The sequence below is a fragment of the Centroberyx affinis genome, unplaced genomic scaffold, assembly GCF_046629955.1.
Source record: "Centroberyx affinis isolate AG114_WGS23_722 - 3 ecotype Tasmania unplaced genomic scaffold, CSIRO-AGI_Caff_v1 ptg002782l_1, whole genome shotgun sequence".
In the NCBI taxonomy this organism is placed as follows: Eukaryota; Metazoa; Chordata; class Actinopteri; order Beryciformes; family Berycidae; genus Centroberyx; species Centroberyx affinis.
Window position 1 is genome coordinate 25,522 of NW_027280936.1, and position 18,309 is coordinate 43,830.

An 18,309-nucleotide genomic window follows, 5' to 3' on the forward strand; every position below is an offset into this window, starting at 1 on the left:
CCCTCAGCTGTGGAACTCCCTGTCTGGGGAGCAGACAGGGAGTTCCTGTCAAGCAGGCAAACTCAGTATCCTCTTTTAAATCTCTTCTTAAGACTCACTTTTATCTTATGGCTTTTTCTTAACTGATGGTATTTGTTGTAACTTTTTAAATTATTTTATCTTGTTTATATCTTAATTTTTGGATCTTATCTACTTTTATTATCTGTTTTTATTGTAAAGCACTTCATAACTTTGTTTTTGAAAGCTGCTATATAAATAAAGTTATTATTATTATTATTATTATTATGAATGTCATGTTGTAGCCTAACTGCCATAATACACACTTGCTCATGTATAAGATTACAATGCAAGTTGTCTTTACAATATGTATATGTATATTTCCCTGCACCAATGCCACCAAGGCAAATTCTTGTGAATGTTATTGTAGTTGGTGAACGGAGTGTGTGTGTTCTCTGTGCTCTCAAGTGGGCGTTTGTTTCTCTCTCTAACACTCTGATTTGGGGGAGTTTTCTAGGCTGATCAATAGATGTCATTTCTGATCGCCGGCTAGTCCCTGAACCCTGATCACTGAGTGTGAAGGACAGCCGCATGCACACGGTCATGCACACACACATCTGTTCCCACTAATGAGAAGCAGTCTTAGAGCATAGGATTATACTGAGCACATTTATAACTAGCTAATAGCAAAGAGAAAATAAGGTTCAGGATGGAAACTCTGGCACCCTTCAGTAGTCCTTTACAATGATTTTACAGCATGGTTGAAGCACAAGCACCTCACTACAACAGACATTTGCAACCTCAATAGTCTACTTTAATATCTCCCATTCATCCAAGTAAAGCTTTCCAATTCACAATACCATTAATAATGAAGATAATACAACACATACAGACAACAAATATGGCAAATAAACTTTTAGGTGTCTGCACTCTATAAACTGTCCATCTTGACTGTAGACTGTCTCTACAACATACAACATACAACATACAACTGAGACTGTTGGTCTTTTGCAGATGACCAGAAATGCAAAAAACGTAGGAGATGAGATGACATCTCCACTATCAAATCTGAGATTCTGGTATGATATTAATGTCATACAATATGCAAATCAGAGTTTCCCTTAGACGTTTTTTCAGCAGGCACCCCAGGAGCCCCTGAGATGAAACAATATTTTCTCCAGCCTCTGCAAACTTTAACTTCTAAAATTAAGTGTGATTTTCCAGCACAATATGCCCCCACCCAAACACATAAAAACATATACTACTCTTAATAATAACCTACTTTGTTGCACTGTTTCTCTTTTTGTGGCTGGTACTGCTTCATGTTTAATTCATGTTTGGATATACATTTTTATGAAGAACATTATTTACCGACAATATTTTCTTATATATAATATTTGCTCATTTAGTTTTAAAATGTCATTTGATGAAAGAGCGCTTACCCAGCAAAATGTTCTACATGTTTTGGCTCAAGAGTGAAGGGAGAAATAGATGTGCAAATGTTCATGGTTTTACATGAAACATTACAGCTATCAGAACCTTCTAAATAAGTGAGAACATTAATTCTGCTCAATCAATCCCTACAGCTTTCCAAAACATGGTTAAAAATGAGTTAACAGTGTCTAGCAACCTCTAATGAAGCTCATTTTACATTCCAGTGGATTCAGTGCCTCAAATTAATGGAATAATAAACATGAGGGAAAATACATTTTCAACCATCATATCTGAAAAGTGCAATTTTTCAGAGTATCTCACACATTTGTAGTATTAACAATAATGATAATTAAAAAAAGCTATATTTGAGATAAAAACATCATTCCAAATCAAGATCATACTTTCATACTTTCAAATATCAAACAAAAGCAGAGGGCCCATGTCAAACTCATATTGTAATTAATAGTGATGTAAACTTTTATCTCTTACCTGATGTGAGAGATGAGGTTGAACTGTAACTAACCACAAACAGCTCTGAATGACAGATCTCAATATTGTTAATACTGTAACTATAATTTATAGTGAATAATGCAACTAAATAACCACAAACAGCTCTCAATGACCATATGAGACGATCTGAATGAAGCTGATGGACCATGGAAAGATAGTATTGAATTTTGAGTGAGTGTATGTGTTTGGGTGAGGGGGGGGGGGGGAGAGAGAGAGAGAGAGAGAGAGAGAGAGAGAGAGAGAGAGGTGTTGGATCAATACAACAACAGTGTGTGGAGTGCGATCAGTTCATTCTGTTGGGTATCAGTCACGTTTCCCATGTCCCTAACTTCGCTCTGTGATAGATAGATAGATAGATAGATAGATAGATAGATAGATAGATAGATAGACAGACAGACAGACAGACAGACAGACAGACAGACAGACAGACAGACAGACATTGTACACACTGATCATACTGACATATTGTGCAGCATAATGCTTTATCCCAGAAAATATGTATAGGTCTACACCACCAATTTCATCCATCTTCATATTTCTATATGAATATTTATCAAATAAATTACATAGAAAACAGGATGCCTGCATGATTGATGAGGCTTAGAAAGCATTAGATAGCACAATTTGGACTCCATAACTGACCACATTGTGCAGCCATAACAAAGATGCATGAGCCAAGCATCGAGAAGACCACTCGTTTGATTATTTTCCTTCTGTCTCAACTGTGGCAGCATTAGTCACCACTAGATGGCTCTGGAAATCTAGTTTCTGCTGCAGGGATGGCAGAGGAGTAGATGGTAAATGACTGAGGGTGCTGCCTGTTGTGCGGATCCCAGAGTGATCAGCTTTGATGTTGTTAGAAATCCACAACAGAAGGAATCAGATGTATGAATCACCATGTGTTCTGCTGCTAGATGTTGTCATGATGTGGTAACTTACCATGAAAAATGTCCCCAACTTGCTGCGGCAGGGCTGCCTCACCTAGGTGAAGGATTAGGTGTTTAAATTAGGAGTGATTTTGAGTTAAGAGCAGTTGTGTAAAAAATATCTACAAAATATACATATACACATACAGTGGCAATAAAAAGTATTCGTCCCTGTTGACCTTTTTCATATTTTGTTGGTTTACAACATGGGATCACACTGGATTAAATTCAGATTTTGTCACTGACCAGATAGACATCACACAGAAAATCACTTTTATATTGATAGATAATGTAATTATACACTGAATGACCGATAAACAAGGTAGATAGACACACTCATAAAAAAGGATCACATAAGCCAATACATGACCCTTGACCAGCCTTGGCCCAGTACTCCCCAGTCAAGGTTCAAGGTTCAGTCCCATCTCAGCTGATTTCCCCAGACACTGCAACATGCGGTCGGAGCCCAAGCATCCTCTATTTCAGGATGATGTATGAGAGGTCCTGACTAGGCTGAACAATTCATATGTCCTACTGCAATTTTCAAATCGCAGGAGGCGCAAAATTTGTTAAAGGTGAAATGTGTGTCAAAATACCATTTTAAATTAAATATTGTCGTGCTGCAGAGATGTCCTGGCCTACACATCATATTCTACAGACTTAAGAAAACATCTTTGTTTGGTACAGATCCCTGCAAAAATCACACCATAATCATTTTAATACGTTTTTCAATGAAAATGAGAATAATGATGAAAAAATTATCATTCCCTCTAATATCGCAAGTCATATCGCAATTGCAATATCAGTCAAAATAATCGCAATTAGATATTTTTTCAAAATCGTTCAGCCCTAGTCCTGACACAGTGAAAAGCACTTAAACTTTTAACTCTCAGGGGTTGGAGGTCAAGTTTGGAACCCCAGAGAGCGCATGCTGAGTGCAAAGAGTGAGGATAAGGAGTGATATACATATCTCTTTTTGATGGTGAGACATGATGTGTTTAGGCTGAATGAATATGTGTATTCTACGATGAGACCAACCAATGTTATGAATCAGAAAGCCTGATTCAAGCCTGCCTTTCTTTTGTTTTAACTGATGGTTAATTAAAGGTAAACGGCTCATGGCCAGACTACGATGAAGAGAATTAGAAAGCCTCCCTAGGGTGTCAAAATAAAAGGTCTGCTAATAAATAGCTCATCAGCCAGCCTTCTTCCACTTCTAAACCAACTGATAACATACATGCTGATACTATTGATTATATCATACATGGGCCAGAAGACAAATATAGATCTAGGGATTAGAAATCAAAAGATGTAGCTGGGCAAAATGCGTTCTAAAGAGCACCGTTTATTAGACAGACACTTTCTTCTCTCCAAGGTATAGATGCATCCCCTCTGTGTCTGTCGTCATCTCCCTCTCATCTCAGCTCCTTCACATGTATTAACTCCTGACATCAGCTCTTGCTGCATCGCTTAATTAATCACCCCATCTGCATATCTCTTATCAGTTAGATGAGGCACTATCATTTGTTTAGAAGACTCCGGTATAGGATAATCTAGTGTGACCATGTGAATCACACACACACACACACACACAGTTTTTCATATCTGATGTTATGTGGAGATATGGTGAGAATAGAGACCTTAGGGCAAAGTAAACAGATTATACGCAGTTCTCTCCTCTTTCTGTTGCTGCTGTTGCATATGCCCCTGACACAATTGCAAAAAGTACAATATATAGTGTTTTGGAGTGTAAACCTTCAGGGAATAAAGACTTCATTATGTGACAGAATTATTCCTATTTAAGTTAGAAATTGATGTATTATATATTGACTTAGCCAACTCACAGAGGATGTTGAACCATACTGCACCCACCCTGTACTGAGCGTCAATAGTGCAGTAAATGAACCATGAAGAAATTCCTGCAGCACACTCTAATTTCAAGTGAACAAATCATTAACCTTGCTGGATCTTCTTTCCTCTTATCCCTTAAATATGGTACAGACATAAATACAGGGTCAATGATGGTGTGTGACTGAGAGAGGATGCTTGTGCTGCTGGTGCTAATACAGGTCTGTGTGCAAAAATGTTAAATTCTGATTTAGTAACCCGGTGCATAAGTAGTGTAGAAAACAAAACGCGGTGCAGACTTGCCATTTTATGCCGGACTAATTTTTTCTGTGCGCCAGTTGTAAAGCTCAAAAATAAAGGAGGAAGTTAATTAGTAACTAAATTATTCCCTCCATTTTATTTACTAAGCCAGAAAGCACTTATCTTGCATGAGCTTTAACACCCAGAGAAAAAAAAGAGAAAAAACTCATTATAATTATCTTTTTCTCAACAGAGAAAAGTACATGTTCCACACATAGATATTTCAGTAACTATGTTGCCCATTTTTCATTAACCAACAGTACAGCACAGCATCCTGATGGTGAATCCACATCTGCAAGTGATGCATTTGCATAGCATCACCATCACCCTGTCTATTCTGCCGCTTGTGGGCGTTTCCGTAGTGAACTATCCAGCAGCAAACAAGATTCGCTGTGCTTTCTTCAACTCATCAAGTTTGTTTATGCAACACGGAGTTTCACTCACAGAACTTGAATGGAACAGTCCTTCCACTGTTGTATATACTATGGTATTAATTTGGCTAGTACACCATAAAGAACTGTGCAGATGTCTCTGTTGCACGAGTGCTTAGCAAACTGCCAAAGCTCAGCTTTTCTCGCTAGCTCTTCTACTCAACATCTGCATATAATATATAATATAATATAAGCAAACTTAGCTGGTAAGCATCATCAAACAGGTAACTTTAACATAATCTATGGAAACTAGCCCAACGGTACACATAAACATGGCCGCCGGTCCGACCATCCTGGAACGTTGATTTGAATGGGAATGGCCATTCTATCCATCAAGTTCTGTGGTTTCACTTTTTATTTATTTTTTTGGGCCATTTTTGCCTTTATTTGAAAGTTGACAGTACAGATTGTCCGGCGAGACTGGGTGAGAGAGAGGGGGATGACATTCGTCAAAGGTCCCAGGCCGGTTTCGAACCCAGGCTGTTACATGGTTACATGGTATGCACCTTAGACCACTGAGTCACCAGGACGTCCCCAGTCTTTTTCATTTCTGCTGTAACGTAGCCTTTTAGCTGATTTTTATGCAACTGTTTACATTTATCCCAGCACACGATTGTTTATGGAAATGTCACTGTGAAATAATGTTCAGCCTTTGCTAATGTTAACATCTTTGGCTCAGTACCGCTGGGCTTGGTATTTTGACAGGACAGAAAGGACAGAACAGAGGACAGACAGGACAGAAGCTTCTAATTTTCTCCTCAACCATGATGATTCAGATACTATCCATCTAGCCTAGTTCCGCTGACTGGCTGTACTGCCTCTTTCCCCCAGATTTGATAAGCTGTGAATATCGTGCTCATTTGCATTTGCGAGCTCAGTTCGCATCTCGAGCCAACGTGCAGTGAGCAGCGACTGAACGCTTCGCACAGAAAATAAATGGAGGTTAATTGGTCGATTAGTGAATCGCTTGCAGGTGTGGCTTCACCGTTTGTCAGCCATGAATTAGAGTGTATTCACATGTGTGCCTAAAGTGTGTATGTATTGTATAGCCATATTTACTGTTCTGTATACAACACACTTTCATCTGTTACCTTGTATAAATGTATAAATGGCTTTTTCCCCACGGTGCAGCCAAGGGCATCAAGAGGCGTATTCAGGTCAGGCAGAGAGGTCAGACAGGTCAGTCAGTCAGTCATCAACACTTTGTGAGATGGCCTATTGAGGGCGTCTTTGGCTATGAGATGGCCTCTCGCCTATACGCTATATGCCACACTGACTCCCACACACTGAGCCCACTCTCTGCCATTAATTTCCAAACATCCACGTCTTCTGCTGCCCTACAAACTTCACCAGTAGGTAAGGTTGTTACCTTGTGGTATTTAAATAATATTTGTGAAAATGGTCTGTGTGCCAATGACAGACATGATGTGATGTGCACATATAGGTGCAGCGTTAGAGATCGATTTAGATCTTTTCTATACACTGACTAACTTTTGATTTTGTGGCAGCCGGGGTGGTGGATGAGCTTATGTATGGGAAATACTGCGGAATATGATGCTCAGCTAGCGGTGCTTCAATGCAATGAATTGAATTGAATTGAATTGAAGAGACGCTGTGGGTCTGTACAGGATCTGTGCTTGTTTGCATTAGAAGTGGTTCCCCTCTCCTTATAGTTCTAATATTTTGGCCCCTTGAGAACTCTTTACGTTAATGTACACACTAGGCCTCCAAAGCAGTAGAGCTGCAACTAACGATTATTTTGGTAATCGATTAAACTGTGGACTATTTTTTTGATTAATCGATTAATCTAATGATTATTTTCTTAGTAACATTAGTCATAACAAAATAAAAACTTAACTTAATTAAGCAGCTAAAAATTCAAAGCTTTTTTGAGCTCTCAACTCTTGAGCAGGAGGAGCAGGTGGAGGAAACTTTCTGTCAAGACTTCAGCTAACTGACGAGAAAATCATCTTTACACCTGTTAGTAGGAAGACAGGAAGAAAAAAAATAGTATACTTCATTGCATTAAGTTTGTAAAGTATCACAACTGTATGTTAGAACATTATTGCTTTAGGTGTTTAGAATACAGAAATGTATTGATGAACTTTATTCAGTAATTTCATGCCTGCAAAAGCCACAGAGTCGTAGTAGAGGTGAGAGACCACATGAATTTACTACTTTAACTGTGGGCTTGTTCTTTAACATTGTGTAACTGTTATTTGAGTGCCTTTCTTTAATTCAAAATTATAAAAGACTCTTCACATAGATATTGAGTGGCAATATGGCAGACTGGATTTATGGCTGAGTTTTATGAAAAAGTTTTGTGTGGAGATGAGAGCTGTCAGTGTATCCTATAAGGTCAGTAGTTACCTAACCATAACCAGCCAGAGCTTCAGCACATACGGTCTGTAGTCAAGTTACTGACAGCCAGGTAGCTAAACAATGCTAGCCTACTCACCAACTACTATCAGTTTCAGAAGTGGCTCCGGCCGGGATACTTTCGTTATATATGTTGGTGTGGTGCTGTGGTGGTTTACTGAGGTTTTACTTTACTTTATTATTGGCTTTATTGCTGAAAATTCGCCGGACTTTGTTTTGAAACTCGCGGTAAATGTTGGTTTTCAGACATCTTCCATTAGGGAAACGTCTTCTTTGCCTGTCTACTGCATGTCGACCAGCTGGAGATTTTAAGCACTGCTGCCACCTAGCGCTGCCTTTGCGCATTGCATCATTGACTGTAGCCCTGATACAGCCTGAAAATGTAAAGGTATGCGACGCATCGGTGATAAAAATCCACATTGACGAATTTGCGTAATGGATTTCGTCAATTACGTCGACTAATCGTTTCAGCTCTACAATGCATAGGCTACAGCTACTATATACTATATTAACATTTGCACATTTATACAACTGTTATTAGACATTTTCATACGTGCTCTTGGACATAATGTTTATTTATTCAATAATGGTGCTGAATTGATCGTGGAGAATACAAAATAAATTAATGTTAAGCTCCAATGATATTTGCATTGTTGTATGGAATGTGGAGCCAAAAACTGGGAAAATAAAAAGCTATGCCTGTAAACTGCTGTCTGGAACATTTAGAGTGATAGTGTTCAGTTGTGTCTGTGTATGTTTTAGTTAAAAAAAAAAGAAAAGAAAAAAAGTGTTCAGACTTGAGGTTTCAGTACCTGTGTTCTTGATGTGGACACAGCAGCTGTGTGGGTAGCAGGTGACAGATATAATTGAATTCCTATATCTCCCTGCTGTCGATTCTAATATCTCCAATCTGGTGCGGCAGAGAGAGATGGAGTTATGGAAGTAGTGAGAGAAAGAGAGACTATCTATTTTTCCATTTACCCCAAACTTTTCTTTCCTTTGGCAAGCTCCATCCTCTCAAGATCGAGATCAAGACTTAAACTCACTGATCCCTTAAGCGGAACAAAACCCTTTCACCGTTTCACCCTTTAGTTTCTGAATTATGTGCACTAAGGCCATGCCTGATGCATCTATTTGTCTAGATTGGAGCATTTGTTACAGTATGAGATCCATGAACACAAGTCGAGCCACTTTCCAAACTAATTGACTATCTGAAAACCTAAATCGATCTGGTGGAACATTTGTGTGCAGGATATAAATGGGTTGTTTTTTTTCTGTTTGTTTTTTTTACATAAACGTCCATCACATTGTATAAGCCAACGTCACCAGATTGATTCAGTGCTTATATTGTATTAGGGCTCCAAATGTATCTGTGTCTCAGGGTCATACCAAGTGATTTCCAATAGGCAGGTGATTGCCAGACCAATCATCTGGGGTGGGTCGGTGGGTGTGTGTGTGTGTGCAGAATGTGAATGGGTGACTGGACAGCTGCGACTTCACGTTTCGGTGGTATCCTGAAGAGCGCAGCAGGTCTTTAAACGCACCGCAGTCTCTATTGACGCTGGAGCCGTGGAGAGCAAAGAGCGCGCAAAGACAACTTCCACAATCAAGACATTTTCAACCGCGCTTTTTCCATTTGGCATGATCCTGCTCCTTTTTTAGGACGGATTTCTTTCCATTGCATCTGAAGTAACAGGACACTAAAGCTATTTTTAACGGCCAACTCCCCCAAACAGGCTGCAGAAGATGGACCCTCTCTTCAACACCACAGACTCCCATGCCTCTAACGGGACAAACGGTTCCACCAACTGCACTGACGACTTCAACCAGTTCGTCCAGCCAGTGTGGCAGATCACACTGTGGGCGATTGCCTATTGCAGCATCGTTGCAGTGTCCGTGGTCGGTAACGTCGTGGTCATCTGGATTATTCTGGCGCACAAGCGCATGAGGACCGTCACCAATTACTTTCTGGTAAATGCAAATTTCCTCTATGGAAAAGAGAGAAAGGGGATAAGAGATAGAGGAGTGGGAGTTTGTAAATTAATAATTGTAGCTTGCATCTGCACATATATCCACTATTACTATTATTATTATTATGGGTTATCTGATTACTTTCAGTTACTTCTGGATGAGCTTGTCTTGCCTCTGAAATTCACAGAATTTAACTGACAATTTATTCAATTTTACAGACTGCAGTTTAAAAGTGTAGTTCCAACATTTGGACATTTGGACACCTAATCTTACCAAATGACATTAAAACTAATTTTGTTAATTTTTAATGTTAGCAGGTAACACAAGAGGGTGGGTGACTAAATGAGAAGACTTTTATATAATCTTTCCTCTATCTTTTATTGAATAATGAGCTTCAGGTAATGTTTTTCCCTCCGAAGATGGATATAGCGTTTTGGAATGAAAACATATAATTTAAAGTGTTTATAGGCTATCATCTGGAAAAATCTAGTCTATGAATCATATAGGCCTAGTCTATCAAGACATGTAAAATGCCCTTTCCCATTCAAAAATATTGCTGATCTATGTACAATTCAAGGTTCAAGGGTCAGCTTTATTGGTCCCAGATGGGCAACTGGTTTTGCAGCATAGCTCAATTAAGACAAAAATAGACATCAAAATACAAAAATACTAAACCACTAAAATGCTTTGCAATGACCCAGTGATACAACCAAGTTTAAGAAGCATCAACAACACCACTAAAATACACAAAATAAATACTAAAAATAAATATCATCAGCCATCAGACAGCATTACTGTCACCATTGTCAACCCATCATCTCTTCACCCCTAAAGCTGGATTCCCATGATCTTGCTGCTCATGTTGACTATTTTGGCAAGAGAATCTTTTGATTTGACGGCAAGATGACCAAACCAGCAGATAACTTTATAATGTTATAACCCAAAAACATTATAAGACACAATGTAAAACAAGGTCATCAAAGTCCTGTCCACCTAAATCCAGTTTTCTGTGGCACAAAAGCCACTGCTGCCCGTTTCTTTTTACAGATTAGATATTTATTGCTTTCAAAATTCAATTTATTATCTATCATACTTGTAGTTACCCACAATCTCCACGGCCTGCACCTTGGATGATGGCTCTTTGAGGGGCAGGTGGATGACATCTGAAATCAATAGGACCGTGACACATTCCATTCACGTATAGAAGACTGACAATGACCAAATCATAAGCAGACTAAAATGAGATGTTTATCATGCTGGCTGTAGCAGTCATCAGTATACAAAATGTAAAGGAGTGGAGAGAGACCAGACGCCTGAGGGGAGCCAGTAGCTGAAGACAGCTCACCTGGCAGGTGCCCATTAACCCTCTGGGTGCTGTTGGTGAGGAAGACAAGGATCCAGCCAAGTACACATGAATTTACATAGCTTGTTAACCAGCAGATGGGGCTGAATTGTGTTGAAGGCGGATGAAAGATCAACAAACAATAGTCTGGCATGGTGTTTACTTGTGTCTGGCAAAATATTGGCAAAAATGTTCTTCAAAGACTCCATCCAAAGTATCTAAAAAATGCATCTGAATATCAATATAAAGAGTGAGATGTGAATGAAATATGATAATTTGAAGAACACTGATGACATCTCAAAACATGGCATCTCTGAAATGTATATTACATTCAACAAGTAACACAAATATATAGTTTCACTGCAAAACCACAGAGCTGTTTTCATATGAGCTGCATGAGAAGTTGATCAAAGGGATGCGAGATACAATTAATTTGTTCCGCTTCTTAATCCCCTTTTCCCCTTTTCTTGTTTCTGTCATATGATAAGTGCCAGATTCATTATTTCCCCCTCCATAATAAATTCATTTATTCAGCTGAGATTGACAGATTGACTACAGTGGAATATTTGTGAGAAACATACATCAGTGTAGGTTTATCTTTGATAAAGTCAGGGGGAGAGTATTTTATTTACCCCTTCTAAAAATGTACACACATGAATTTACTACCTCACAATATATGACCTATGAAATAAAAAAAAAACAGTATTAATGCATTAAGTATATCAAGTAAAAATGTTAGGGTAGGCCTTTTTCCCTTCTTGCTTTTATGTCAGGATGAGTAAAAAAAAAATGACAGACTGATCCTCATTATCAAAGGACAGTATTCCTGTTATTGTGTGACTTCATTTCAGCTATGAGATCGCATAATATTTCAGTTATGAAATCAAAGAAAACAGCACTACAGGGAGGGGGCAGCCTTGACCAGAGAGAGACCAGTTCATCCTGTCACCGCTGCATTGTATTCCAGGTGAACCTGGCCTTTGCCGAGGCCTCCATGTCAGCGTTCAACACAGCCATCAACTTCGCCTACGCTGTGCATAACGAGTGGTACTTTGGTCTGGTCTACTGCCGCTTCCACAACTTCTTCCCCATTGCAGCCGTATTTGCCAGCATCTACTCCATGACTGCCATTGCGCTGGACAGGTGAGCAGTGTGTGTGTGTGTGTGTGTGTGTGTGTGTGTGTGTGTGTGTGTGTGTGTCTATATGCATATATCTCAAATCCCACACTGCCCAGAAATCTTCACAGCTGACTTCAGCCCAGTACTGGATTATTCTCAAAATGAGAGTGCAGATAACAATAGCACCTTTAGGCTATTTGCACTATAGGAGATCCCTTATACTGCTGGTGCAATATAGTGGAGCCTTTATTTAATATGGAGCGTTTTTTATAGGTCTCACTTGCATGGTTCGATGTGCAAGGTGTGTTATGAGCAAGAAAAAAAAAATCACTTAAACTGAAATTGTATATTCAGAGCCCAGAAGTATTGAGAGACCATAAGACATCACCATAGTGCTTTTGCCAACAGGACTGTGCCACAGGATGTTTTTGGCTACTAACTTATCCTACAGATGCTAGAGCAGAGGTGACAGCTCTATGTTTTGATGAGGCTTTCTGATGATTATGTAATGTAAAGACTACATTATCATAATCATAATTTAAAATAAAAAGACAATGAGTGGCGATCAAATTAATACATTCCTTTGGAGGGGGGCAGGGGGAGAGGAGGGAGGGCACTTTTGCCTTTATTGATAGCTGACAGTGAAGAGACAGGAATGATTGGGAGAGAGAGAGGGGATGCAGTTCGAGTTCAAAAGAGGTAGAAGGGGAGAGAAAGAGAGAAAGAGGGAAAGAGGGGGAGAGAGTGGGGGCCCGGGACAAGGAGATGTGAACAGGTGAAAACACTCTCCTATATCAACACGTCTCCTGCGTGTGATATTCACGCCGGTGCACACACACACACACACACACACACACAATCAGCCTCCAAATGCACTCCAACACCGATTTCTAACTGCCATGTTAAAGTTAGAGGCTGAACACACTAACTGTGAATTAAATGAATAGACATTTTCCCAGCTGTGTCCCTGACATTCCCTGTGTATGTGTGTGTGTGTGTGTGTGTGTGCCAGGTACATGGCCATTATCCATCCCCTGCAGCAAAGGCTTTCTTCAACAGAGACTCGCGCGGTGATCGGTGTGATCTGGCTGCTGGCTCTGCTGCTGGCCTTCCCCCAGTACTACTACTCCTCCACCGCTCTGCTGCCGGGCCGCTCCGTCTGCTACATCGACTGGCCCGAGTACACCTCCGTCGACTTCAAGAAGATGTGAGTACGGTACCTGAGAAGAAAGAAACAAGAACACAAGGGTTCTGTTCACCAGAATACCCAGAAAAGCCAGAAAACAGCCTGAAAACTGACATTTAACATGAACATAATTTTGCCAAATAGCATTTTTATTGATAGAAGAGAACATAGTGGAGGGATACCATTTAGGAGAGATAGTTCCTGTTTGGGAGACCGGATCTACTTTTATTTTTAATTACTAATTTTAGAGTAAACCAAGAATAGAAATGCAAAATGATGACTTCACTGGACTCTCAGCTATGTTCCCATGACAATATATTTTTTTTTACATTACTCTCTACTTAATTTGTTGTGTAAGGAGAACAGGCATGGTTGCCTGGTTATTAGTATTAGTGTGAGGTTTTGACATGAGAATTTGACCATTTTCCCTTTTGGCCGGGCTTGTCATTTCTTAGTTCATCTCTAATCCCTATTTGATCCCTGTTAGAGATCTGATTATAAAAAATGTATGCTATGTATGCTATGAGTCCACATTTGGCTTGGAAATATTCATTAGGCATCTCATGTGGCTGTATTTACTGAATCCTTGATAACTCTAGAGGGGGAAAAACTGTCAATTTTCTCCAGAGGTTTTCATGTTGAGGTCCTTGCTTTTCAAAAATGACACTTTTGAGCATTACTTTGCCACACTATGAATAATTATGATCATAACACGAGTATGCCCACTTTCAAATCAGGCCATGGAGATCCAATGCATATGTGAGCAAAATCCAGTTCTGTATGTCAAGACATCTCAGATAATATGCCCTGGGATAATCAGATTACAAGAACTCTCATTCTTTAATGTTTTATCTCAAAAGGTAATAGAAGAAAAGGGTCGAGACATGTAAATGGGAGGTTTTAAACAGGAACATAGACCTACCAGATTGCTCAAGATTGCTCAGTCAGTGTTCCTACTCATTTACAAGACTTGTGTGAACTATTTGCTAAATACTAAAAAGCATACTTCAAGCATTGCTGGATTGTTTAGACCTACAACTCTTTTTAGAAATGCTTTGATAATTGGCAAGCTCTGGACAAAGTTGCCATATATTCTTGAGTTTGGAATGATAAAGCTCTATCTGACTTTGATACTTAAAGATTTGAGCATCAAAGATTGACCTCACTCACCACGAGGACAGCCTAGTCGTAAGTGAGGTCTTCCCCCAGGTTGGAAAAACTGAGAGCATCTAGCTAAAATTGCTCCTAACTCTTGCTCATCAAGTGATGGGCTTTATCCCTTATGTCTGAATTGATTCCAGCAGGAAATATGCATATCTCTCTGGGTAAAAAAAAAAGAAAAAGGGCATCTGATAAGTTCACTTCCAAGATTAATGCTTTATTATCTTGCCTCTCTGCTTCCTTAACACACCTTCTCAACCTCTGCAAATTGATTTCATGCATCTTTAAGCGAGTAATCCTGATCCTCGAGGCTGGGCTCCTTGCAGCGGCACAGATGAAGAATCACCAGTGTCGGTGTGTGTGTGTGTGTGTGTGTGTGTGTGTGTGTGTGTGTGCGCTTGTTTGAGCATACACCAAAAATACTGCTGATTCAAACTGTTGGGTTGTGTGTGTTAGGTCGTTCTGTTGGGTTATAATGTACTGCTGCCAGATTGTTTCATTTCCCTTGAAATCATTTCTGCTGGGCTGTTTTATGGTTGAACCCAATGCAGACAGGAGAGACCCAGCAAGACCACACTAGCCAATGTTATGAACTATTCACCAACAGTTCTGCAACCGGAGCTCAATCATATAAATGAGCCTGCCAGTGGCCCTCTGGAAGATCAATAATTAATGCCAGTAATTCCAGTGCAAAACATTGATATTTTCCCTTTCTCCTTCCTCCTTTCCTTCCCTCCTCTCGCCATGTCTCACTTTTTAACCTCCACCCCACGCCCCATGCTCGCTGCAGATACTACGTTTGCGTGGCGCTGCTGATCTACTTCCTGCCCCTTTGCATCATGGGATGCGCGTACATGGCGGTGGGCGTCACCCTCTGGGCGAGCCAGATCCCTGGAGACTCCTCTGACCATTACAGAGAGCAGCTTATTGCTAAACGCAAGGTGACGTGTGCATGCTCTCACACACGAACGCACACACACACACCACTACCAATTTTGTCTTCCCCCCCATAGGCTACTAAGTATAGTAATGCACTATCACAAAACACTATCATTTAATTTAATGGCTTTTTAATCCCCGCATGAAAAACGAAAACAAAATGTGATTATAGGCTAAAACCACCGTGCCTCCTCCTCTCCCTTCCCCTCCCTGTGTTTCCCTGTGCCAGGTGGTGAAGATGATGATTGTGGTGGTGTGTACGTTCGCTGTGTGCTGGCTGCCCTACCACGTCTACTTCTTGCTGCACCAGTTCTTCCCCGACTCGTTCGAGCAGCGCTACATCCAGCAGGTCTACCTGGCCGTCATGTGGCTGGCCATGAGCTCCACCATGTACAACCCCATCATCTACTGCTGCCTCAACAGCAGGTAGGGGGGTATTTGGCTGTAATAAGTCTATACCTTCATGTTTATCTGTTTCTCCCTCATCTGTGTATCTACTCATGTGTAATCTGTTTTTTGTGTCTGTGATCCCGTCGGCCTTTAATCCATCCTCCTCTGACACATCCGTCCTCCTCTCTCTGCAGATTCAGAGCCGGGTTCCAGCAGGTGTTCTGCTGCTGCGCTTGTGCTCCCGCCGGCCCGAGCGAGGGACTAGAGCTCAAGTCACCCCGCTACCTCCAAACCCAGGTGTGTGTCCGTATGTGTGTGAGAGAGAGTATATGTCTTCTCTTGTCTCTTATGAGTTTAACCTCCCTTTCATCTGTCCCAGGCGAGTATGTACCGAGCCAGTCGGGTGGAGACCAGCGTCTCCACCGTCGTCCATCCCGCAGGGGCGGAGCAGGACAGGGCAAAGCTACCCGCCGGCCCCCCTCTCAGCCCGCCTCCCTCGGACCTCGCGTCCAATGGCTCAGTAGCGAAGACGATCACCAAGAGCCCTGAGAGTCACTCATGCTAGAGCATCAAGACTGATGTGATTGTAAAACACACACAGCACTGGCTGAAAAGCTGGCATTGGCCCGCTCTGACTGTACTACAGAGGCAATGCATGCACAACCTTGCGGAGATGGATAACTATCTAGACTGTATTGGTCTATACAGTGCATTATTCAGCCGTGTTATTTTGTTTTAACAAGTGCATTAATATCCAGTGAATGCCTATAGTGCTCTGATTTGGCCAAACAATGCAGGGTGCACTTCAGTGGAGAGGACACGCCAGGCCTTGGCTTGACCATAACAGGCCAGACGGAAGCAAACCCAGCAGTAGAGACCTCATACTGGTTCTCCTCATCATTCAGCAGAACATATGCGCCGCGCCACCACTTGACCCCCAGCATTCCCGAGCCGGTTTTGGAAAACTTGACCCACCCTTGCCTCCCTTGGCAACGGTGCCACTTCATGTTAAGGTTGCGTCGGTGTGTTTGTGTTGCGCGGACATGGGGATGGGGGGGGGGAGGGGGGCAGGTTGCAGTGTGTGTGTGCATGTGTTGAGCTAGCACCTGTTGCACAGGATTAGACCCTTGTTTTGACAATGTGTAGAGCAGGGTTCAGTCTGCCGGGGCCAGGTCACAGGCCAACTAAATATAGAGGAGGGGACAGGGAGGGAGAGAGAAACCGGGAGTCAAATATAGAGGGATTGATAAAGCGGCGGAGGAGAGAAGCGGATGAGACAACAGTGGAGGGAAGCTTTGCCCCTGCCGGCTCCCCTTCTTGGGTGCTGGGGCTGCTCGATGCATCTCTCCATACAAGCTGGGGATGGAAGGAGGGTGTGTGTCATTGGCCAGGAGAGATGCTATTTCAGACCCGCAGACAACAGCTGCACGGAACTAGGCAAAGAATGTCCACATACAGGAAGTGTACTTTGCAAGTTTACTGGTTTATCTGTTTAGCTGCTCTATTTCCCCACTGTGTGAGTGCATGTGAAGTATAGAGAGTGTGTGTGGACCAAATATTACATTGTCGCATGGTGACGCACCGGAAGGACGTCTTGTCACTCAGCAGTTCTGTATATTTTCAGGAACTATTCTAGAAATGACTCAACTGTTACTGTGATGCATCAGCTTACGTCTGAACTGCACAGCATGTGTAACATTTGCGTATCCAAACTTATTTTTTAGCAATTGTAGCGTATCTAGGCATATGTAGGTCATATTGGTTTATGTATGCTTACTGACATGGTGATAAATGACTGCCACCAGCAGCACTTACTCCTGGTACAAAGGGAATGTGGTACACCTAAACACACACACACACACACACACACACATACACACAGAAAAATGACATTCTGGTCACTTGTGAGGGGAATTGGACTGGATAAGATAGGAAATACATATCACACACACACACACACACATACACACTCGAGCATCCCTTGTTTATGCTAATGAGGACTGTAACCCCAAGGATGACAGTTTAACATGCATGTCCAGACATTATCAACAATATGTTTGAGAAACAATGAATGTAAATTACCTCCAGTCGTCATGCCAGTTTCAAACTATTATCTATTTAAATGTCAGTGTTTACATACAAAAACAATACTGTTAGTGTTGCTGTTGTTGATGACTTCTTATATGTATCGCATAGTAAGATGTTGCTTTATTTAATACGTCAAAATGGTCTGTATGATAGTTTTACTGTCCTCAGATGATAATTTTTTGTGTTATCATTGAATTGTATTTCAGTACTGTAAGCAGGAATGAACTGCCAAATGAAACACCTAATAAATGTAGATCAGCAAAGGCTATTGTTTCTGTTTACTCCCAC

At 41.1% G+C, this 18,309-nt stretch overlaps 1 protein-coding gene across 1 annotated transcript; it reads left to right on the forward strand.

Moving 5' to 3' along the window:
* The first annotated feature begins 9,571 nt into the window (after window positions 1-9,571).
* On the forward strand, window positions 9,572-16,498 carry LOC139657926 (substance-P receptor-like). Its single transcript, XM_071535919.1, has 7 exons — window positions 9,572-9,796; window positions 12,106-12,281; window positions 13,270-13,464; window positions 15,395-15,545; window positions 15,773-15,969; window positions 16,128-16,230; window positions 16,313-16,498. Exons 1-7 carry the CDS (start codon window positions 9,572-9,574, stop codon window positions 16,496-16,498), a joined length of 1,233 nt encoding a protein of 410 aa, XP_071392020.1.
* Window positions 16,499-18,309: the final 1,811 nt, after the last annotated feature.